This window comes from Gekko japonicus, unplaced genomic scaffold (assembly GCF_001447785.1).
Source record: "Gekko japonicus isolate JY-2015 unplaced genomic scaffold, Gekko_japonicus_V1.1 scaffold469, whole genome shotgun sequence".
NCBI classification, from domain to species: Eukaryota; Metazoa; Chordata; class Lepidosauria; order Squamata; family Gekkonidae; genus Gekko; species Gekko japonicus.
In genome coordinates, this window is record NW_015173138.1 from 362417 (window position 1) to 386926 (window position 24510).

Below are 24510 nucleotides of genomic sequence, written 5' to 3' on the forward strand. Positions count from 1 at the left end.
TAAGCCTTTAAAAATTTAAATTTTATTCAGTGTTACAGCAGAATTTACTTCAAATTCAAACTGTTAGTAAAAACATGGGTGGGGGGACATTTTGGTACTTACAGAAGCAAACCGCTTTAAGACAGATCCGTTATTGAATAGCATTTTATTATCAATCTTTGTACACAACAAAAACAGAGGCCATTAAAAAAAAAATCATTCCTTCTATTTAAGCAATCTGCCTTTCAGTTTACAGCTTTGATAGCTTAAACAGATTCAGGCCGACGGAAAGACAAGAGGCTCCAGAAGCATAGCGGATTTCTTTCAGCATGCCACACCACTCTTTCTTCTCACTGTCATATCTGTGGAGGTAAAATTTAATAACACGTTAGATAGATCTGCAAGCACAGCAACTATTCCCCCCTTACTTTTACATCTTGCCTTAAAAAGAGCACTCTGATCATCTTGAGCGTTTCAAGGAGCTCAGAATTTCTGTTCTAGTATTCTGCTTTACATTAATAGTGAATAAGTGGTAAACTGATAAACTACAGAATACATGAGACTGCTGCCAAAAACTGCACAGTGGTGTTGAGTTCTTCCCCTCTGTGACATATTGTATAATTTTCAGATTATATGGCATTGTATGTTTTGTATATGGGTAGGAAAGTATAGTTTAGAAAATCATAACAGAGTGATAAATTGTTCATAACAACCTGGAGGTTTTCGCTAACTTCAAACATGCATCCTCATTTCCTTTGTTAACAGTATTCCTTTTGCAGTACCATTAAATCTTAGGCAACCAAAATGGCCTGAAACCTTCAAGGAAGCTGGCCTGCTTGTTAGTGAAGAGGTACAGTCTATACAACAGATTGTCAAATTGTTGATGCCAGGATATTGCAGTTAGTGACTCTCTGAAACATAGGATGTAAAAGTAATGTATACAAACGTTCACGGATTGAGCATGCTCCATGTCATGAACTAGAAGATGGTGGGTTGGAGCTGCAATTCCCAAGAACTTGGCTAGATCTCAAATTGCAGAACACCATCTGCCAGTCAAATATCTGACTGTGACAATAATAATACTCAAGCAGAACTTACTTCCAGATATCTGTAACCTCATTTGGTGCAAATTCCTTAGATTCCAGTTGAACCATAGCAAAACCACCAATAGCATACAAGGATCCAGCCAGATCAACTACACTGATAGAGCTTCTCTCCTGTGGGAACTCAGGCATAACTTCCCATCTGTAATTTAACAAGCATCATGTTCAGTTTAAAACTATGGCATTAGGGTTTTTTTCTGGGATGATGTACTAAAAAGTCATATCTAAAACTAACTCCAGGACACACTGGAAATTATGGTCTGATCTACATGTCTGTTGGCAATATCCTAGCCTAAAAGACTGTTACAGTTAGGTCACAGAAAATATGGACATTGCTAATCATGTTCAGAATTCCACCCAGTAACAATATTAATAGGGAAGATAATTTATTTTTATTTTTGCAAAACTTATTGTCAGCCACTAGGTTCCCTCGTCAGACTGTCAAAGACTGTACATGTTCAAGAGGAAGACTGGGGTGGTAAAATTTGGGCTGCATTAATGAATATATTTTCCCAGCAAAAAATAGTAAAGTATTTTAGACAAAACATCCATGCTATGTTCATTATAATGGAGGCCATTTACTACTTATAGAGGAAAATGGTCGGAAAATGTTTTCAATAAAAGTTAAAATACAGAGTTCCGTTGTTATAAAAAACATACAGACTGCTTACTAAACAGCTAACGAGTAGTACTTAGGTCAAAGCATCTTAGGCTTCTTCAACTATTATAGTTTTGAAAATGTAAAAAGTAATCACATTTTGCATGTATACAGTAGATTAAGGGGAAGTAATTTTATACTAGAATTCCTGTATACTGATGTCTTGTATATTCAGGATCCCCTAATACTTAAGATACAAATGATCCTGAGTATTTATTAATTAACATAAACAGTGTCATTCTGGATCAAACTAGGTTCAGCATCTTTACAAGAATCCCAACAATCCACTTCTGAGTTAGATAACTGAAAAACACACAAGTAACTAAAACTGAATAATTAAGAATAATTAAGGGACAACAAAAAGTATTAATGGTCCATCTTCCATTTCTACTGGGATAGTTAAAATACCAAAGTATGGAAAGAAACTCTTTTATTTAGTTTATAACAGGAGATAACTTTTGCTGCCATTCCAGACACAATTGCCCTCATACAGCAAAGGTAATGCATGTTCAGAAATAAGGTTCTGTGTTCATTTCCTGCTTGATCCATTATCGCATAGCACAGGATACATACAGAATGTTGTGCACATGTGTGAAAGACCTGCCCAAGTCTGTAGATCCTTGTCAGCGGGGAAAACTGCATGCCCTTCCACAGGCATCATACTGAGCGGGGCTTTCATTCGCTCATATTCTCCATCTGTCTCCTGACCCTACTCCCTTCAGCCTGAGGAGCAAATGCTGGCCTATCATCCTCTGCTGATATCCTGTGGCTTACAGAAGGGCCTTTGGTGGCCCCAACCCTCTGGAATTCCCATGAGATCTGAGCAATTCCTGCAGGAAAGCTGCGGCCACCCCTGCATCTCAGCTGTGACTCATCCCCTCATTTCCCCACCTGTGGCTCTAGGCTGCTTCCCAGGTGATTATCAGAAAGTGGACGATTAAATGGCCAGTCACTGCCAACCAGCTGTCCTGCAGGCATAGTCTTAAAGACAGAGTGCATTGTTGCCATGATGAGCAGGTGGCAAGGTTTGCTTCTTGGATCCTCGTGGAGTTGGAGAGCTCTAGAGTTGGTCAGGTCCCTGAGAATATGGTTGTTGGCACATAATCTTATGTATTTAGCGCTTCCAGTTGTGTGCTCAGTTTCCAGTGTCTTAAACATCAGCTGTTTAAGACACTAGATCCAGGCTCTTTTAAATTTAATGGCTTCAGATTTGCCATGCCTTCAAATAGATGGATTCTTAAGTGCCCGTATGTATCAGAACCATTAATTTGGAAGTAAGTCACATTGATTTCAGTTCAGCTTATTTTGAAGCATGAGGATAATGTGTATCATAAAATAGCTAACGTTTGGGATCACTGCATCTGATGAAGTGAGCTCTTAACACAAAAAATCTTGAACTGGAATAAATGTTGTTCGTTTTTTTAAGGTGCCACTGGACTCCTGCTTTACTTTGCTGCTACATTCTAACACAGTTTTGAATAACATCTCTGGAGAGTGAGATTCTTGGACCATCAAATGTTAGAGGCCTAACTAATTATATCCAGAAATTTCACAAGAAACCTAAATTCAGTAAGTGTAATTAAAGTAATCCATCCAAACGTAAGTACTTTTGCATTCAACTGATTTAGATTTAAATAATAATCTCATTTAAATTTCTCTTATTTAAATCAAAAAGTTATGGCACAAAGTTAGGCAGTGTAACATACATAAAACTATACCCTTTAAGGAATGAAAATGAATAATGTGCTCACTTGTTAGTGGTGAGATCAAATGCTTCAACAGAAGCCGAGAGGCCTTCTTCTGTAACACCACCTGCAATCACAATTTTACCCTTATGGACAGCGAGACCAAACATAGAGCGAGCCACTTTCATGGGGGGAAGATCACGCCAATCTCCCCTCTTGGGATTGTACACAAATACTCTGTTAGTGCATTTCCTGGGGAATTGAAGAAGAAACATTATGCATAGCTCTCAAGTATCACAAGTCAAGCAATAAAAACAGCTTGAATAACACGTTGAAAAGACTTTTAAAATTTTTATTAACTAACTCAAGACGAACAAATAAAGTATCTTAAACAAAAAAAAAAGATTAAAAAAGAAAAAAACCCTACATATAACTAAAGTGTATGGTAGTATAATGAAAATATACAACACTATACAAAGTAGCCAAACTAATTACCTAAATTCTTTTCTGGATGTAGGGCAACCAAACTGAATCTAGCTCGTTTATGCATTTAACTTGCTGTACAAAAGTTGATCTAATTAAGAAATATGTGGAAGAGAGTGAGTCAGCCTGGGAGGTGATGGCAACAACCATGAAAGGAGGCTAGTAACAGTGTGGCTCACCTCAAGACACCAAAAGACATTTTTAATTTAGGTGACCAAAACTTTTCAGACTTGGAAAAGTTCTCCAATAGGAAAATCCTGGAACATCATAAGCAGGAGAAAATTTCTGGGTGCACAACTTCCTAGCAACACCATCATATTAATTTGGAGAATTATGGGGACAAAACTTTTACCTGTCCTATTAATTTTCTAAACCTCTCTTGCAACCTTTTCCCAGCAGATGACACCATCCTTAGAATTGTTCCCATCCTCAATATTTTTAGGACTATCAACTGGAATTCTACTGAATATTTACTAAATAAACCTCTCTTCAGTTTATCAGTCAGTGCCCTCCTGAGCAGAAATAAAGGTAAACTGTGCCACTGAGTTGCAACCAACTCATGGAGGCCCCCTGAAGTTCAACCTCATGGGGTCCTTCAATGCAAGAGACAAGCAGAGGTGGTTTGCTGTTGCTTTGGAACTCATTGGCTTCCATGGACTTGCACGGCTTTAACTCTCCTCCTTAGGATGGCACTGTTAATTTACATATAAATGCTGGTGACTGTTGCAGAACCTACTGGAAGGAATGCAGCACTTTTTAGTTGCTTTCTAGATTATCTATGTTTCTCCTTAAAGCTATGCTCTATTAAATATAATAAAATATAATAAAAACCTGAAAACCAAAATAAAGTATTTAAAAAGTTATGTTCACTGGATTTTATGTGCCATTAACACCACAGAAAGCATGTCAGAGAAACGTGGTCAAAACCACAATTTCACATGCATTGAAGTTGCTGGATTCAATCATCAGCTTCCCTAGCTTCACGGGTAAGATTTGAACTTCAAAATGCATCTAATAGAGCATTTTTGAAGTGCTGGGTAGATAACCACACCAGTCAGGATGGAATGATAGCACAGGTCAGACCAACTCACTGGTTTGGATCAGTGTAAGGCAACTCCTTATACCAAGAGCCACTGAGAACTCGACAGCTCAGTAAAGACCTAAACTGTACTGAAAGCACTGGCTGGCTGCATTTTTCTTCCGTTATCAGAAATTCTTCCCATAGAGAAACCCAAGATTTTTTGTCCAGTGTACAAACCAGAAACTTAGAATGCTGAAAAATTTCAGGGTGCCAAATTCTTTCTTCTTGGGTCACAGTGCAAATTAAGTTAATTCAAACTAAGCAGGTATGAATTAATGGATCATCTTGTTGATTGAGAAAATGTACCAGCTGTTTCCACCTGGGGCCTCTCTGAGAGGAAAGAAGGCTTTCCCAAGGAGCCAAGTTCGATGCCTAAAAATAGACTCTGGAGCAGAGCAGACATAGCCATAGGGCTTTCAAGCTAGGAAGTGCATTATGCAATTATAGGTCTTAAATATTGCTAATTGCCACAGAAGCATAAGAGCAAACTCTATTCACACATGAACACACATGAAACTGCCTTATAGTGAATCAGACCATCGGTCTATTGAAGTCAGCACTGTCTACTCAGACTGGCAGCAGCTCTCCAGGGTCTGAGGCTGAGGTCTTTCACATCACCTCCTACCTGATCCTTTATAATGGAGATGCTGGGGATTGAACCAGGGACCTTCTGCATGCCAAGCAGATGCTCTACCACTGAGCCATGGCCTCTCCCCTATTCCTCTTTGACTCACAAATTTCAGGAATTACACCCTTAACCCGTTTCCTTTCTTTATCTATTTATAAAAGCCATATACCTTCAGAGGTCATTTCGGGGGGGATCGCGGGGGATCGCAGTTCCCCCGGGTGAAGTACGGGGGGTGGGGCACATGACGAAGCCCCGCCGCCTGCTTCCAGCTGCCCCGCTTCCGGCCCTCATTCAGCCAGGAGGAGGCAGGAGAAGAGGGAGGGTAAATTGCTTCCTCCCTGCCTCTCCCCACCCCTGCCTGCCTGGGGCCAGGGAGGGCCTTCGCGGGGCTTCCTCGCACTCCCGCTGGCCTTGCAGGTCCACCGCCGGGCCCCTCATGGCCGGGACCGTTGGGGGTGGGGTGTGTGTCCTTATGACACACTTCCGGTGATGTCAGGGTGTGTGGCATATGCTAATGAGTTATGCTAATGAGTTCCCCTAGCTCTTTTTCTACGAAATGACCCCTGTATACCGTGAACACACAGTTTGTTCCATGAGCATGATGTTCACTTTCCCTTTTTGAAGTGAAGGGTAGTCTTCAAAAACATGGACTTTAACCTCACAGTAAATTTAACCAATAAAAAAGCCACTGAGCTTATTTCGCCGAGTTGCAAGTGTCCAGTCTATATACGTGGTTTTCTTCCCCCCCCCCTTTCTGTGCTATTGCTCTTTATGCCAAACCCTTTGCAGTAATTCTGCAATATTAGGTCAAGAAATCGTAGAATCTTCAGCTGTCTTGGCATGAGCCACACAATAAGGCATGTTCACCAGGATACTGCACAAATGTAGCTGTGTATAATCAAAATCAGTTCTGAAAAATTCTAAAGCTGTGAGAGCATTTTTCTTCCCCACAGTGTGCCAACACTGGGTCAGCATACATCCATCTATTAACAATGACGAGGGGACTGAGACTGAACCCTGGGATCCTTTTCAGCTCTTTTCCTCTTTGCTGCAAATTCCTCCTTCTGGCATTAACTACAGTGATGACTTAAATTGCTACCAGTTTTAGCTATGGCTAACATTAACCAGGATTTTGAAACAGGGGCAGAAATTCAAGTTTTTACAGTGACTTTCCCCCCCTGGAACTTGCATGCACTCACTTATCATCAGTCTTTCCTCCAAGACAATACATCATTCCATTATGTGAAGCTGTAGCATGACCATACACTTTGATTGGGAGCTTTTTGACCTCATTCCATTTGAGGGACCTAGAATGAAAGGGGACATTGGTAAGGCATTTCCGTTTAACCGAAAATGAAGTAAAAGCCTCAATATACATGACATTAGGGAACGTACGTGGGATCATAGCATAACACTGAATCCAGAGACTCTTCGGTTTGGAGATCTTTGCCTGCAATGACATAGATTTTGTTCTCTGATTCTCCCAATCCAAAAAGGCATCTAGCTGATGGCAGCGGAGGAAGACCATTCCACTCGGCAGAGATGGTATCCAGCTTTTTTCAAAATTCAGAAGTAGTAAGAAGAAATACATAATAGAAAATGGTACACAGTAAAAGCAAAGAAAAAGCTGCTCCAATAACATCACTTTCTAAGATTTTACATTTTAAAACCTTTTACCTATGAGCTAGAAATGAAACCAGCTCACCTCCTCCCAATTCCTATACTTGCTGATGTCTCCTTAGATAATCAATGCTCTATACAGAACACATTAGCTAGAACATATAACCCCCCCCCCCAAAAAAAAGCAGCAGGTTTGTAGTTTGGTAGTGTTCCTGGACTTGGGTCTTCTGTTGGATATCAAATTCTGACCTTTAGTACAGCAGCAGTGGCCAAGGAGCTTTTTACCAGGCTTAGCTGGTAAAACCAAACTGTGGCTGCGGGCACACGGGCAGGAAAATGTGGGGGGGGAAGCGTGGCTGTTTGCCCTGGGGCTAAAAACCGCGCGGTTGCGCGAGCAGACCTACCGTGGAGGTCCCGTGGTAGGGGGGAGGTGCCGATCACTCCACAGTCCTGCGGTGTGGCAAAGAAGCGTGGCGCGGGGCAAACGGGGTTGTTTTTTTTAACTCAAATGTGCGCATGCTCCCTTGGGTGCTTGTGTGCATCCGTGGAGACTTTGAAAAAAAAAACTTTTTGCAAGGGGACATGGGCGGGCGCCGGAACTACCACCGGAAACGCGATCAGACGCCCACCCTTGCCCCACGGTTTCAGGAAACTAGTACCTCTGAGGTACTAGTTTTTTACCGCGCATCTTCCGCGGGAAGCCTCGGGTTCACCACGGGAGCTCGACACTTCCAAGATGTGGCGGTGAGATCGCGCCCGGAAAATCCGCCTATCTTCCGTCCCTCTAGCGTGCCTAATGCTCTGTTTGACCGCAGCCTGTGTTTGGTAAAGCCAAACTAGCTGTGGCATTTCCTGGGTGGGAAAGATCCTGTCACTGTGCTACATGCCCTGGTAACATCTGGATTAGGTTACTGCAATGCATTCTACATGGTGCTGTCCTTGAAGACTATCTGGAAGTGACAGTTGGTACAGAATGCTGCAGTCAGAGTGCTGACTGAAGTGGGTCATAGGGATCATATCACTCCAGTCTTGTTCCGTCTACTCACTCCCAAATTGATTCTGAGCTCAAGTCAAGGTGCAGGTGTTAACCTTTAAAGCCCTACATGGCTTGGGGCCAACATACTTTAAGGACCACCTTCTTCCAAATGGATCTACCTGTTCATTCTGCTCATCTCGGGAGGGCCTGCTTCAGGTGCCCTTGCCATCTGAGGCTAGACAGGTGGCAACCCAAGAAAGGGCCTTCATGATGCTCCAGAGAAATTAATCTGTCTTCCTCTATCAGTGTTTTCCACTGGTGGGTGAAGACTTTGTTGTTTTGTTTGGCATACCCTCAGTAACTATTTATTGGCTCTCCTCCCTTGTTTTGTTGTTGTATGTTATGTATTCATGTATTTATTGATTTATTTTATAACTTTAAACGCTGTCTTAATGTTCAAATACTTTAATGCTTGCTGCCTTCGGGATGCTAATTGGGTGGAAAGGCAGCATAAAAATGTTTTAAATAAATACATTTGCCACTTCATAGATAGGCATTTATTTCCTTCCTTCCTACTACCATTCTTTGTTCAGACGTAATCCTCCAGCAGCAGTTTCCAGTTTTACTTCCCCTAAAGATTCCTCTACGTGCCCAGGTGTGTCACACAAGCAGGAAACTGGTGTTCAAATATTGCTATTTCAGACCAGGCTGAGCCAATGGGGGTGGGGGCTGGCAGGGTTCCCACTACTACTACAAAAAAAGGAGACTTACTATTTTGACAATTTGGGATGGGGCACATAAACAGGCATGTGGATGTTTACCTCCTATAAATTGGCCAACAGCCAGTTTAAAAGGAGACAGTCTGAACCATGACCCATCCTCTGCTCTTGGGAAGTGTTTTGACAAGAAGAGGGTGAGATTTGGGAGCCAAAGAGAAGAACTGCTCTTTCAGAGAAAACAATGTACCTACCCACCCCCAATGTTTGCTGTGGAAAATAAACTCACCATGTTAGCCCTAGTTCAGACTGCAGACAGGGCTTTGCATGACTGACTGTTCCAGCAAAAAAAAAAAACAATCCGTGCTCATAGAAAGTAAAGATATCAGATAGAAGGTTGGTGCAACAGGTTTCAATCACTTATCTAGTGCATTTTTAACTCCTCTTCTTCCAAGAAGCTCACAGTAACATACTTCAGTGATAAATCTACATGAAAACTAGGCCTAAGAAAACTAGATGTATGTTGGGTGGAGATATAATTGATGCCTATTTGGGAAGCAGGCCCATCAAGACTCTCTTACAACAGAAGTAAATTATGGAAGAACAACGAAGGGGGGAAAATCATATTTAGTACTGTTGCAGTAATGTGTTTTGAGCCATGGATGAATAGGTCACAGATTATAACCAGGGCCATGTGTACATTGTACTAAAGGTCAGAATTTGATATCAACGCAAACCACATTCAAAGTCACAAAAGACTGAATCTTATGATCCCTATACATAATGCACAATTAGCAAGCGTGCATATATTTGTTGGAAGATTGCACAATTGTCTGTTTCTGTAACAGTAAGTAGAAGTGTTTAGACTACATTATAGAAATCTCATACTCTGCTACTATCTGTAGCGTCTTAGTTTTCAGCTACAACAGCCAACTGTGGAAAATTTTTCACATGTCATGAACTTAATTAAGAACATTGCACCTCTTTCATTGCTACTGCTTTCTCAGAAGTTACACGTATAATGTTTCCATAGCTCACGAGTGAGGCTGCCCAATGTTACACATCTAGCTTGACTCACAGGTCTGTATGCACCCGGATTTCCCATCAGCAGAGGAATGCCTACGCAGATATACTTCCTCTACTAAAATGAATGGGGATTCCTTGTGGATGAAAGAGCTCCATGTATGATGAGCAGAATTTCTGTATCCACAAGAAAACACTTGATCTGGACCTTAAATTTATTTTTTGGGGAGAGGGACATATAAGAACAGCAAAGTGGAAAGCATAAAAGAAAGATGGGCAAGTCAAGGTCCACATTAAAAATATACTTCATCTTGTAGGAGGTACATGGTACAGCAGCTTGTTATAAAACTGATAAGAGTTTAAGTTTCCTCCTACATTAGTTTCATAGGCCAATACACTATGGGCGATTTCGTACTAGAGCTGCCTCGCGGCGCAGCCACCGTTTGCCCCGACACAAATATGTCAATTTCACACCCGAAGCTGCGGGGCTGCATTTTGACTCGCAGCTTCGCCCGATTTCCTCCGCAGTTTCGTGATCCTAGTTTTTGAGGATCACGAAACTGCGGAGGAGATCGGGCGAAGCTGCGGGTCAAATGCAGCCCCGCAGTCTCGGGTGTGAAATTGACAAATAGTGACGGGGCAAATGGCGGCTGCGCCGCGAGGCAGCTCTAGTGAGAAATCGTCCTATATGTGAAGCATAAATAGGTGTGGTTTGTCATGGTGGAAATCAGATGGCCCACAATGTACTATAGCAATGACAGAAGCTTGAATGGAATGTTTAAAGATTGTAGGTGATGACTCACAGAAAAAAATCCCAAAAGAACAGTAATGTAATACCTTTTTATTAGGACCAACCAAAATAGGACAGAAGGTTTTTGAGGCCTTCCCCCATGCACTTCTGTTTCATACTAAACATCCAGCCTAAGAGTTGCAGGGAAGTGCCATTGTTTTGGGAAGCTGGTCCTAATAAAAAGGTATTTGTGCTGCTGTTGGCTTTAAGGGGGAATGAAACCATGGGATAAAATCATGGCAGAAATGATTACATATATTTAGCTTTTTGCCACTAATCCAAAGATACAAACAAGAACAAGACTAACAAGAATGATACTAGAGAATGTACAGTTTCTAAAGACTGAGGAATAAGGCACCAGCAGTATACCAATGATCAACACTAAAGCTATTGACTTGGAGCACTTCCGTGGATGGATTTCCACCTACAGAGCTTGACTTTCTTGCTTACACTTGAACAGAATTTTGGTGTGGTGGTGCATTTGGGGCTGCAGTGGAAGGGGGAAGGTGAGCAAGTCACGGTCTACACATGGAAATCTTTCTGTCCACAGAAATGCTCCAGTGGATCCAAGCCACAGGGTGCTATCCAACAAACTGTGAGTAGGGCTTTTCCACATTTCTCTTCCGACTGCATCCCCTCCCCACAAAAAAAATACAGTCCCAGAAAACAGTGGGCAGTTACAGTGGGAGGAGGAAAATCAGCTGAAATGGTCCTCCCTGCTCCTACCGGTGGCTAAGAACTTACTTGAGATTACCCTTACTGAAATAACCAAAGGAGATCTGTACCTGGAAAAAGTATGACTGGAAAGGCTGTTCCTTGTTCTCTTCATCCACATAGAGTCCTCCCACCACATAGATATGCTTTTGTTTAGTGACTATGCTGGAATGGTTTCTGGGAATCTGTTCTGACAGAGCTGCCAGGTAACACTCATTCTCTGTGGGATCATAAGCCACTGAAGCGGTATCGTTGATAAGAAGGATGAGGTCCTTGACAAACATTCCATGTCTTGGAATATCATTTAGGTAGCCAGGGAGCAAGTCTTCATCCCCAATATCACCATTAACCTCTCCTTTGGCTGACTTGTCTGCACTTTTAGTAGGCTCAGGCAGTTTCCCAGCAAAGGCATCTTTGATAACCTTGATTTTTTTGGAGAGATCAGGGTTGCTTTTGATTATATCATCCTTTTCAACATGCTCCTTGAAATATTTCTCCTCCATCAGGCGAAAGCGGATACAGTCAAACAGTTCCCCAAGACTCTTCACCCGGTTCTCTTTATCCAGTCGAACCCACCTCATTACAGCTTCAAAAACCACTTCTTCCTTTTCAATGTTCAAGCTGTCTGGAGAAATAATCGAGATGAGTTCATGGGGGGCAAGTTGCATGAAGTCTTCTTCTTTGCAAATCTGCACAAAATGATCTGACACGTAATCACGGGCAGTCAGCGCGAGTCTTGGGCAATCAAGCAGAAGTCCTAATCTAAGGATGGCCAGGCAATTACCAACAGCAAGTCTCTTCTGAAGGTAAGAAACGCACACAGTGAAAACAGAGGGAATCTGAAAGCGGCTCGCCAGTGCAAAAATATCTTGGACATTTGAATCATTGAGGTCAATACTAGCAGAATACAGGTACTTAACAATCATGTCCAGGATGACAGGGTCAACGTTGTCTAGAACCACCTCTTTCTTTTTCTCCTCACTTTGCTCAGATAAGAAGTACTCACGGAAATACGGACTACAGGCTGATAGAATCAGTCTATGACAAGGAAGACTTTTATCCCCAGCTTTTAGGGAACAATCAACAAACTTTTTCTCTTCCAAAAGCTCCCTGAGGCCATCCTGAAGCAGAGTGGATTGATAAAGTCGAAGTTCTTCAGTAAGTTCTCTTTGGGAATCCATTATGTTGAATGGCTGGGCAAGGAGGCAGAAGTTAAAGCCCTCTTGTCAGTACCTAGGTCTGCCTGAAAAAGGCAGATCAATGTGCTTTGCCCAGCCTGAAGCCCTCTGTAATTTAATCCTGCAAGCTAAATATAGGTACAGACTTTCACGAGCTGGAATTTAGGATGGATGGTGTGGAAAGAAGAGTGGAGCTCGCAGCTGTCATGGGTTGAAAGAAGCAACTGTTGCTTTTAGTAACTAGGGAATCAGTTTGACTTGGTTACACACAGTGAATCACGGAGATTACTTGAAAAGTATAGATAGCACCCAGAGCAAGGGTGGCAGAATTTGGCCCCAAGGTAATTGCTATGATTAAATACTTTATAATATAGTCACATTACTTAATCACAAACATTGTTTCAAAAGACAGAAGTCAGCAGGGAGAACTATGATGGCCATTCACTGAAAACCTTTAAAAATTTATTGTTGCACAGAAATTGGGCCAGTGTAAATGCCTATGAAAACAAATCCCATGAAAGTTATTTTGGACTATTTACATACTCACCCATTAGACAATAATAAAATTTCCACTTATTTAAAATAAAAAAGGGTTAAGTTCTGGGTTGGTTTTTATTACCATGTCAGTGATCCAGTGTGTTCCTAGTATGTTGGTTAAATCTGCATGCACAGGCAGGCTGGGCGTATTATTTCTCATCATTTAAGACCCCCAAGCAGTGTTCCCTCTAAGCTGAGTTAGTGTGAGCTAGCTCACAGTTTTGTAGCCTCCGGCTCACACATTTTTGTCTTAGCTCAGGAAGGATGGCTCAAGAGCAAAACCAAGAAGTGATGAAACACATTAGTGTCTTGACAGATCACAGCTAACAGGTACAAGCTTGCTACAGCTGTAATCAATAAAAAGGTCTAATTATCTTTTTCAAAAATCTGTCAGGAACTGAACATTAATGGTTTGATACAGTTAATTGAAATTCACCTTTATACATTCAGTATAAAAAATAAATTTTAGCTTATGTTTAGGAAAGTAAATAGGATCTTTTCAAGGTACACTCAAAAGATCAGCTGCTAAAACAACAGCTGGATGGAGAGGTCATTTGACATTTTCCCATTTATAGAAATTGTGTGCAAGGTCTTATCTCACTTGAAAATACAGCAGCTGCTTCCTTCAAACAATAAATGACATTTAATTTTGCATGCCACACCCTGTTCTAAAGGGCTCACTTGCTAAAGAAGTGTAAACACTTTTCATAGAAAACAAAAATGTGATGGAACTTTTAAATGAATTGTAGTACTTAGAATACTGTTTGATGTATATTGTATTGATTTTGCTTGGGGCTTACCCAAAGGTCAAAGTCAACAACTGTGAGTTGTATGCTACCAGTTATCCTAATGGCATAAGCTAGAGGATGAGGATCCTTTTGATCACTGAAAAGACTATGCTAGGGACTGAGGGACCCACAGGGCCAAAAGTCACATAAGATGGCGGAAAGAACTTAGCAAGATCAAGTAGAAATGCTGGTAAGTTGCAACTCAGTAGGTTAAAGTCACCAAATTCTGAATGTAGCAGTTTTCCATTCCCAGTTCCATCTAACACTCAACATGACCAAATCTGAAGATACTTAAACCCAGAAACTAGAGCTGTGAACAGACAAGATTGATCTTTCTACAAATCAGGAAAAAAATGATTATTCAAGAGGAACTTTCTAAATAATTTTACTATCAGATAGTAAACCATGTCCACTTAGAAATGATTCTAAATCAATTAGGTTTATTTCCAAGTTGATATGTTAAATGTGTTTTGTAGTGGGACACAGGAAAAGATGATACAATAAACAAAATAAGATAAATACAGACTGGTAGATACATTGTTAATGGCAAAGAAGAATCAGCTAACATGATCAAAACAGCTTTAAGTTTAAACTAATTGATAAAAATAGCAAAAAAATAATAATACCCTGAACAGATAAAAAGGTAATGGTTACATACAATTCACATAATGTTTATGACAAAGTTCAAAATCTGTCAAACTGCTGATAGATTTCAAAAGCAAAAAAGAGCATGGGCATCAACCTCCTCTCCCAGCATGCTTCCAAAATAACAGGATGTCTTGTACCTTAGTGGAATGAGCTAAGAGTAAGATTTAACGATTAAGTCACAGTTGTAAAATACTTGCCAAGACATTCTATGTAGCAGTGACAGTGATTACTCAGAAATACAAATCCTTATGTTTTATTTCCTTAAATACTTGTAGTTAGTCTTTAGCAGATCAACACATGTCCTAATTAAGCAAATAATTTGAAATGTCAGTGTTAAAAGCACTATATGCAAATACACAAACAACACACGGCATAAATATATATGTTATAAATATATCTTCTAACTATACATTGTACATAATTTCTTTTAATATCTTAAAATATATTAATCTCTGTAAAACAGGTAGTAGACTATACATATTGTTACAGACTATTCCTATTGTTAAAATTACTGTCAACCCATTACTTCCCAGAGTCCTTGCAGGGTGAATCCTTCCTTCAGTTTCTCTATTGCCAGTCCTAGCTCTTCAGAAAAAACTGGTGCACGATCCTGTTGCTTTTTTCAAGAAATGAGGAAGGCAGAGAGAAAATGCAAGGAAACAAAGTTAAAATTGTGGGTTATAGACTAATATAGCATTCAATTTAACTTAATTTTTTTAAAAATCTTACCTTATTGCCATCAGCAAAATAAGCCTACAATACAAAAATAACAAAGTATTACAAATCTTAAAAAGAAACTGAGTATTTTCACAGTTCATCATTAAAAGTCTGCTACATTCAACCACAGACACCAGATATCACAGTTCACCGAAAAGCCTGCCATTATCTTTCATATCTAAAATTGGTTTGTAAACCAGATCCTATCTCTTTATTTCTACTTTTAATTTAATAAGTATCCTATGAATACCTCAGTTTTGTAATTTATCCAACCATCTTTCTTTTTGATGCAGTATTAACAAGGTAAATATGAAGTTTTCTATCGATTTTCAGTAAGAAAGCTAACTTTAAGTGTAAATAAGAGGTTTTACTTAGAATACGCGCATAACCTACAGCAATTCTGAGGAGTGTTGATTTCAGTCTGGTACACAACAATAATAGAGATGGCAAGATTATTTAAAACATAAGGATTGTTAACAAAGTTTAGGACTGAAAATTATATTAGGTTGATGTCTCAGGTGAATTGGAAAAATCAGTAATGGTTCGCCATCTGATTGTCCCATTTCGATTATATTCTTCAGAACTACTTTGCTATATCTAGTATGTGGCCTTGTTAATCTGTAAGAAACAGAAAGCCAACAACTGCAACCAAATGTTATATACATGTTTACACATACTAATTCTTTTTGGATTTTTCACAGAAGTTATCTTTTGTTTACAAACTGAACTGACTGCCTTTGGATTTTTTATAGCAATTGTTAGTAACACAAACAGCTTTGTGCCTTTCTGCAACCTCTGGTACTATGTAATCTTCTTTTCCAGTTCTCAGAGGGGAATATCTACTGGGGGGGGGATCCTTAATAAAAAGTAGGGAATCTAAAGGTCCTAAAGGTCATGAGTGCTGACTCATGAGGTATTTTCAAATTGCACCAAAGGAAGCTTAAAAGAGAGGTAATTATAGTTTGTCACCTAAAAATTAATTGTGACTGTTGTCGTTAGCAGAATTGATGTTTAGCATAACAAACCTTTTTTGGGGACATATTACTTATACTTTAAAAATGAAAAGCATTTAACTTGTTTCTGACAAATACAATTTTGTGAATGCTTTTCACTTTTGTAGTTTCACACTTCTCAGCTGTTGGAGCTAAAATACCATCAGAAGACCTTTGCTGACAGAATGGAATTTCCCCTTTTCTCCCTCACAATGATCTCTCCAAAATGCTGCTCCAAGGCAATATGGGACCTTCTGTGCGTGTGGGTGCTGGAGGAACTCTCTAGTGGGAGGAAATAAAAAATTGCCACTTTTCTGCAGTGGAAGATGGCTTTTGGATCCAACTCCAGAACAATACCACCAACAAGATTACTGCTAGCTCAAATGAAAGCCTTTCTGAGCCTGCTTGTGGGGAGGGTGGGATATAAATCGAAATAAATCCACAAAAAATAAACTATTTTTAAAAATCTTCAAAACTGAGTGTTATATAAATTTGGTGGTCAGCCATATTGGTCTGAAGCAGTAGAACACATTTAGAGTCCAGTGGCACCTTTAAGACCAACAAAGTTTTATTCAAGGTATGAGCTTTCATGTGCACACAAAAGCTTATGCCTTAAATATAAATTTTAAGAACTACTGCTTCTAAGTAGCCTTCCATTCCTGGCTGCTGCTTTGGCCATAGCCACTAGCATATATAAGCACTAAAGTAGTCAGTGCTTGGAGTTTGATGGTTCAACCCTCCAGCGCTCTCCCTTCCTGCCAGCCACAAGGTTGCAGCTCTGTTCTGACTCACAAGGTACAGTCACAATGGCTGAAATGTTGGGGTAAATTTTATGGTGGGTGGCATTTCTCCACAAGATATTCCCATTTTTCTATAGATCCTTACCACAAAGGCATCTGTGTGCTCATCTGACTCTATCTCTACATCATCTTGTACCTGTTCCACCGTCAGGTCTTCTAGGCGCTGAGGCTGAAAATTAACAAATGAAAGCAGTTCATAATTCTTTTGGTAAAATGTGCAAACATGTAAATAGCATTTTGGTTGTAGTTGTTGATATTCTGTTTCTTACAGATTAATAAACACATACTAGATATAGCAAAGTAGTTCTGAAGCAGAAGATATTGAAATGGGACAATCAGTCAGTGTACCATTACTGCTTATATTGCTCATACATTGACTGTTTTGGACTGTTTTATTGTTTACATTGTCTGGCCACTTATATGGTTTATACATTGACGTATTTGGACTGCTTCACTGTTAATATTTTCTTTTTGGATTTTTCACAGAAGTTATCTGTTTGTAAACAAATGAAAGGAACTTTATTCCTTAGCAGCCAGTTTAATTCTCAAAATAAATACTAAACTGAAATACCTTTTCTTCCATTTCATAATCCACTCCAAATATAGGATTAACAGAATAGACTTTATGCAGTGAATTTATTTCCTTTGCTGCATCCTGCAGTTTTTCAGGTGGGTCGATCTTAAATCCAAGGACATACCCTCCAGTCTGCAAAACAGTCATATATTACAATAAAACATATCTGACAGTAGAATTATCCAAATACAGTAAATGCAGTGGGTTTTGCAGCAGGGAGGTATTTTATGATCTTTCATAATATGTTTGTTAAATGGTTAGTATTTTAATGACACTATAATAAAAATGACCCAAAAATCCCAGTTTAAAGCTATTTCTACATACTCCTCTTGTCTTAGAAAAAGTATTGAGCAATACTTGAAACTGTATTTCCGAAGAAATTTATTCTGAAATAGCCATACGCAAGAGAACTACTCAGGAGCTAACAATATCAAGTCTAAACTTTCACTGGCAAAGACACTCAAAAATAGTATGTGACCAAGCTGACCTGCTGGTGTTTCATTCAGAGTCCTGAGTCACCTGGTGTTCATTTATCATGGCCATTATTCAGGACAATCTTAGCTCAGCTGTCTGTTATACTATGATGACATCCTAATCAAGAAATCCTTGAGGCTAAATGTCACGAAGTACAGGTGCTTCATTCAATGAACAGCTTATTGGAGTTTCAAATGGAGTTAAAATGCTGAAGGAAATGAAATACATTACTAGGGTTTCTTACCGTCTGAGAGCTTTCAATGACAAGTGCCAAGCCAAATCTTGAATCTCTGATCTTTACTGAGCGCTGGTGCCAAAGTGAAAACAAGAGGGAACATTTCTTTGGTTAAGAAGTGTCATTCAAATATGATTCTTAACAGAACTAACTACAATGTGAATTTCTGAATTATAATTATCTTTGGAAGTTATAATTATCATATAAAAGTATAATTTTTTAGCAGAGAAGTACAATGAACAAAGCAGAAAAAAGCAAATAAAGAGTATAATTTGTGAACTATAATGAAAAGTGATATGGATATGATCTGAAACTACTATAGGGTGGCATTTTAAGTTCTGTGGACATCAAATAAAATCACTCAGCTTTTTAAAAAAGTTATTGTATTGCAGTGGTTAAAAGTATGAGCTATGAGTCAAAGTCTCAGGTTCAAGTATGAGCTTGGTGGAATAATACTACTGCCTCATGCAAAGATGAATGTGAAGCCAAAATATTTTTAGAATGGTGCCGCAAATATATTTTTATTCAGAACAGCCTGATTGCTGATCTGGGGGAAGGAATATTCTTGAAACTCTTCACAGCCCTACAACCCAACCTGACAGAAAATCACTAATCCACCAGCTTCACTGTAATGCATTATGAACGATCTAGTAAGGTAACATTCAGTGAGTCATCTGAGTCAGATCTACTCAGAATCCTACCCAGGTCACTCAGTGTGGCTTATTCCCAAGAAGTATTCTTAGCACTGCACTAACCAAAAGCCTTTTATCCTTATGACGGACCCAAGGCCGTTACCGTAACTATGGCCAAGGTGAAGATAAATGTTCTGCCTTTCCCCACCACAACCCAGCTGAAAGACCCCACATTTCAACCACCAGAGGAGGTACCACTCCTTGCTCATGTTAATACTGTCAAATTTAGATTAGCATTTATAGATCTCTGCCAGATAAACCATAGGTTTTTTCATAGAAATAATACATAATTTTAGAAGTAACTCATATTACATTAATATTTACAGTTAAATGTTTACTGTAATGTTATGGTATGGTACTTACAATTTGTAGATATGGTATGCTGACATTAAAGCTATCATTCATATTAGCATGCCAAACTATTCTCACATTTGTAATGAAAAAGGTACCCAGATTTCCCTAGAAGCAAGAGAAGTAAAAACTTATTTGGACTGGTCATTACATAGGCCTTATCCATTTATATTTAAATAAAATAACAAACTTTATTTAGAAAATATTAAAGTAACCATTTCAATATAAATACATTTAAATCTAAAACCACTGTTTTGAAAATTCTAGTATTCCTATATAGTTCTTTAAACATTATTTATTTATACCCCACCTCTTCATAAATATGCTCAAGGTAGCTAACAAATCAAAATTTTACAAACAAACGATGAAAACACCAGAAAACTGACTCCTCCTTCTACTGATGGAAAGTGATAGCTCATATTTCAACACAAGGGACAGTAAATGGAGGCTTACCTGTAAATGATGTTTGAGTGGCCAGCTCTACAGTCACTCACAGGTTCTGTGATGTGGCAGGAACACATCAAGAAAATTCTAGCCACCAGAAAACTGACTCCTCCTTCTACTGATGGAAAGTGATAGCTCATATTTCAACACAAGGGACAGTAAATGGAGGCTTACCTGTAAATGATGTTTGAGTGGCCAGCTCTACAGTCACTCACAGGTTCTGTGATGTGGCAGGAACACATCAAGAAAATTCTAGCACTCTAGGCCAAACATTGGTGCTCAAATACCCTTCTCAAGGGAGGATATCACTCTTCTATACCTGCTCCAAGGGAGGGGCAAGTGCCTTCCCACAGAGTTCCTTCACACTAGTACAATTATTTATTTTTTCGATTTCTAGGCCACCCTCCCCATGAACGGGCTCAGGGTGGCTAACATCAGGGCACGTATGCCGGTACATAAAAACAGGATAAAAACAATTAGCATTTCTAAAGGTAAAGAACAGAGAGGCCAGCAGCAAGGATGCAGAGAGGGTTGTAGGACCACTTGAACAGTATCCTTATAGGTAAATAACCTGTTTTTCTTCTTCATGCTATCTGCCATGTCAAAGCTATCCTCTTTAATAGTCTTTGAAGGGAAACCTTTTGCGGACCAATGTAGCACAGGAAAAGATACCAGTGCATTGATATCAGCTCCCTGAGTCACAGGGACTATTAAAGCTTCTGCACCAGCAGGAGGCAGCATGAGAGACTATTGTTCTAGCAGTTGTATTGATCTGAGTCATACCAGAACAGGCATGACTGTGACTGGTTCTAGTGACTTTGTCCTGCAAGAGGACACAAAAAATGGTAGATTTGGCTCCTTCTTGCCTACTTGGTAATTGTAAAATATTGACATTATTTGGGGCTGAAAAAAATAAAACAGAAGAATTCAAACAATTTCTCATGCATAAGATAGAATCCAATGCTTTGTAAGAAGAGTAAAATTATATTTTGCTGTACACAGAAGAGTGCATTTACATGATATATTGATACTATACCACAGTCACTGCAACTGTCCAGTACAAAATGCTGCCAATGCCTTGATGCCCCTGAGCAGAATCTACAGAAGTCTAAGGTCACAGGCTTCATGGAACAAACAATAGAACAGTAAAACTTGCACCTGACACTGCAAGTCATGCCTGCTGTCACAATCCTTTCATGTGCTGTCTTAATCCTTTCAAAAGGCCCAACTCCAGAGACACAGCCTCCCTTACCCTTTGTTCAGATCGCCTGCCAGTATTTTGGGGGTTCAAAATATGACCGAAGAACAGGGAAAGGGGAAAAGAACCCTGCACCAGTCACAATCTAACACAGAAACACTCCTCTGCATTAGAATGTAACTTTGAACATATTATTAAAAGTAAACAAGGTCTTCAGAACATTCAGTTGAACTTTACAATACTATGTGTGTTTTGAAATACCTTAGTGCAGTGATTCTAGAATTCTCTGCTCACATTTGATGGGGGACAATATAAAGTACATTCTTAACACCATTTTAAGTATGTTTTTCTTATATTACACAATACCTGATCACTAGATAAATTCCAGACTCCATTTATTTTGTCGTATACTTGTTCCTTTGGTAACAATCTTAACTGCTTGTTTTGAATTAATGCACATCTCAGTTTAAGATCACGGTACATTTTTGATGTTTCATATGCTCTAGAAAATACAACATATACACAAACTGTGACAAATATGAAAAATGTTAAAACTAATTTATATTTTCCCTTTTAATTTTGCTGTACTGAAAAATAATTTGAGCAATAAAGTCCTAGCTTTGAGAAAAAGAAACCAAAAGAGATAATTTACATTTTAAGAAACTATTATCTGTTGTATTGTGCAATGTTTTAATCATTATTATGTGTAATTTTGTGTTTGAAGTCAGACACATTCATATTATACGGCACCTTATATCTAACAGTCAAGTGTCCAATCTGGAGATATTGACAGAATGCCAACCTTGCAAAAAAATGCAAAAACTAAAGTGGGGTTGTTTTTAATAAAACCCCCAAAACTAAGAACAGTTGACTACATAAGTACAGAGAACTGTTCTCTGAATGCAGGCTGGCATGCGAGGAAGAGGAGGGCAGAAGGGGAAGAGAAATAATCACATGCTGCCAGGCTGCAAATGGTGACAAGGAAGAGAAGACCACGAAGAGGCTGGCAGAAGTTATTGCTACCTTCCCACAGCCAAGTTTCAGGCAGGCAAGGAAGAGGAGTCTCGGCTTGGCTCCACCATTGGGGGAAGGGCAGTTGTGGCTCCCAACCCCTCAAGCAATGACAAGAAGGCAGTCATGGTGGAGCCCACTGCGGCTGCCACCTTCTCACTGCGAAGCTCAGGCAAGTGGAGAAAAAGAGGAGGGGAAGTTGCTACTGCCCCCCTTCCACCAATGCAACAAAGAATCCCCCTATTAGTTTCCAGCAAATAATGCTCCTTCACTGACTTCAGGCAAGCAGGGGAGGAGAAGGGCAAGAGCCAACTACCACTGTCACTGTTCCCGTCAGAGACAAACAGTTGGTCTAAGTGGTGGGACACTGAGCACTTGGTTGGAAGGGGGAAGAATGAGGGGATTGCAAGAAGCAGAAGGGGGAGACAGAAAGTAAAGGGGCATGAACAATAGGGAAGAAAGGGTTGAGGGGAGGCAGAAAGCAATGGGACATGAGTGACAGAAAAGGGGTGGGGGAGAGGGGAGGAAGGAAAGGCGGGAGAATGGGATGTTCCCTCCTCACAACTTTCTTGCGGGTCCCTGCTTGTTAACTACTATATTTCAAAGACCTATAGGAAATTCTGTGTTCCAACCAAAAATGTAAATGGATGTAAAGCCATTTCATAACATTACAGAACTAAAATTAGGTATTATTCCTTGCCCTTGTTTAGGAAGTAGGGAGTCTGAAAGTACAAAACTGATATTTATGCAGTTTTCCCAACCCAACACTTTTCAATTGCGCTACAGATATTCTGTCCTACGAACAACTGCTCATGTTCAAAATGTACAGTCTCCAATGGGATCCTCTTTCTGCACAAGAAACAATAGCACATCCACTGTTCTACCCTCTAAGTACGGAAAACTGCATATGATCTCAATGTATACTGGTAACCATGGGGGTTTTTTGTTTGTGTTTTAAAGACATGCCGGAACTCTCAAGAGGGAAATTAAGTTTTCAATCTGTATACTAAAAACTCATGAAATTTTAAACATTTAAAAAAGAATTTTGCCGAAGAGGTTCCAGAACTCCATACCTGCATGTTTTTCCCAGAAAAAAACCCCTGCTGGTAATGTTCCCTCTAAGCTGTGGAGTTTTGTGAGCAAAAATTCTACTCTGTGAGCTACTGGCATTAGCGTTGTGAGCGAGCAATCTGGCTACTGCATAAATTAGCTTGCTCTGGAGCCTCCTTCCTGAGCTAAGACAAAAATGTGTGAGCCGGAGGCTAAAAACTGTGAACTAGCTCACACTAACTCAGCTTAGAGGGAACACTGCGGTACAGCAGCTCTATTTCCAGAAAAGGACACAATATTGTGCATGAAGAAATGGGAACAACAATGAAGCAGTACTTACAAGGATGTATATTCACATTTTAAGGTATGTTTAGTGTCTTTTGATACATAGGTATCTCTGGATCTAATTCATTGATAATTTAGTTCCGTTCACCTATGAAGATATGTTTTTACATGAAAAATCACACAAAAGGCAAACTGCCTTTTTGACTAACTAAACTTGAAATTGACCATATCAGTATTACCTTCATAGAATGGACGTTCTCTTACAAAGTAGATATATTTTCTGACTCTTACTAGAGTTGTTCAGTAGACTGCATGATTTGCATGTATAAAGCAGCAGGCTCAGTACGTGTTTAGCTGGGATAGCCCCTATTTTCTAATCTCTCTCTATGGTAAATCACACTTTTGGGGGACACTTCATTAAAGTTCTGTTAGTGTGAATGCTAGAGTTGTCATTCTTCAGCGTTCACCCTGTGCCCCTCATCTTCAGCAGATACATTTCCAAGTGAGTATGTGTGTATGCAGGGGATTGCATCTGGTCTCCTGTCCTCATATATGAAAATGCATGAGCGTAAACACAAAAGCAAATAAGCATGCCATTTCAGACACTCCAAATGCATAGGTATACAGTATTTTGCATTGTTGATATGCAGCAGAACAGTTATGTTTTCTGGGAGATCATTAATCCAGCACACCTCTTGGCTCTTAAATCACTAAAGGGCAACTGTTGCATAAGTGCATTATACACCAGGCAGATCTGTAACTGGGAAGTTCCTGGCAGTGATCTTTGAGACAAGAATAGGGATGGTGGAATCTCTCTTCTGTATTTCTATTTTCATCTGTGAAATGGTGGGATGGTACCCTATTTACATCTAAATAACAATCTGTTATTGAGCTGCGGTGGCTCAAGTCGTTAAAACGCTGAACTGCAGGCTGTGGAAGGTCAGTAGTTCAGCAGTTCGAGACCCGTGTGCCGCAAGACGGAGTGAGCTCCCGTCTCTAGTTCCAGCTCCTGCCAACCTAGCAGTTCAAAAGCAAGACATTGCAAGTAGATAAATAGGTACCACTTCAGTGGGAAGGTAA

General features: G+C 39.7%; 2 protein-coding genes across 3 annotated transcripts in view; both read right to left on the reverse strand.

Annotated features, from left to right (window-relative positions):
- Positions 1 to 12696, reverse strand: KLHL41 (kelch like family member 41). Its single transcript, XM_015422267.1, has 6 exons — positions 11528 to 12696; positions 7013 to 7170; positions 6817 to 6924; positions 3492 to 3677; positions 1078 to 1224; positions 1 to 341 (listed from the first exon to the last, which is right to left on the reverse strand). Exons 1-6 carry the CDS (start codon positions 12635 to 12637, stop codon positions 230 to 232), a joined length of 1821 nt encoding a protein of 606 aa, XP_015277753.1. The 5' UTR covers positions 12638 to 12696; the 3' UTR covers positions 1 to 229.
- A 2362-nt stretch (positions 12697 to 15058) lies between these two features.
- The window catches only part of BBS5 (Bardet-Biedl syndrome 5), a 19985-nt gene continuing 10533 nt past the window's right edge, over positions 15059 to 24510 (reverse strand). The window contains exons 6-12 of one of the 2 annotated variants that reach the window (XM_015422252.1): positions 21451 to 21586; positions 19455 to 19550; positions 18409 to 18471; positions 17688 to 17822; positions 17202 to 17285; positions 15337 to 15360; positions 15059 to 15217 (exon numbers count right to left, since the gene is read on the reverse strand). In XM_015422252.1, coding sequence (XP_015277738.1) covers positions 15122 to 15217; positions 15337 to 15360; positions 17202 to 17285; positions 17688 to 17822; positions 18409 to 18471; positions 19455 to 19550; positions 21451 to 21586 — 634 coding nt within the window. In that variant the 3' untranslated portion in view covers positions 15059 to 15121. Of the gene's footprint in view, positions 15224 to 15336; positions 15361 to 17201; positions 17286 to 17687; positions 17823 to 18408; positions 18472 to 19454; positions 19551 to 21450; positions 21587 to 24510 lie in introns of both variants that reach the window. The other variant, XM_015422251.1, reaches the window with a different exon arrangement.

What these genes read in the sequence shown, in the direction of transcription:
- KLHL41 (XM_015422267.1), bottom strand. Translation starts at nt 12,637, where the DNA reads ATGGATTCCCAAAGAGAACTTACTGAAGAACTTCGACTTTATCAATCC. An exon ending in GTGTTATGCTATGATCCCAC is followed by an intron (nt 6,925 to 7,012) that starts GTACGTTCCCTA and finishes CTTTCATTCTAG; the next exon opens with GTCCCTCAAATGGAATGAGG. An exon ending in GAGGTTACAGATATCTGGAA is followed by an intron (nt 342 to 1,077) that starts GTAAGTTCTGCT and finishes TTACCTCCACAG; the next exon opens with ATATGACAGTGAGAAGAAAG.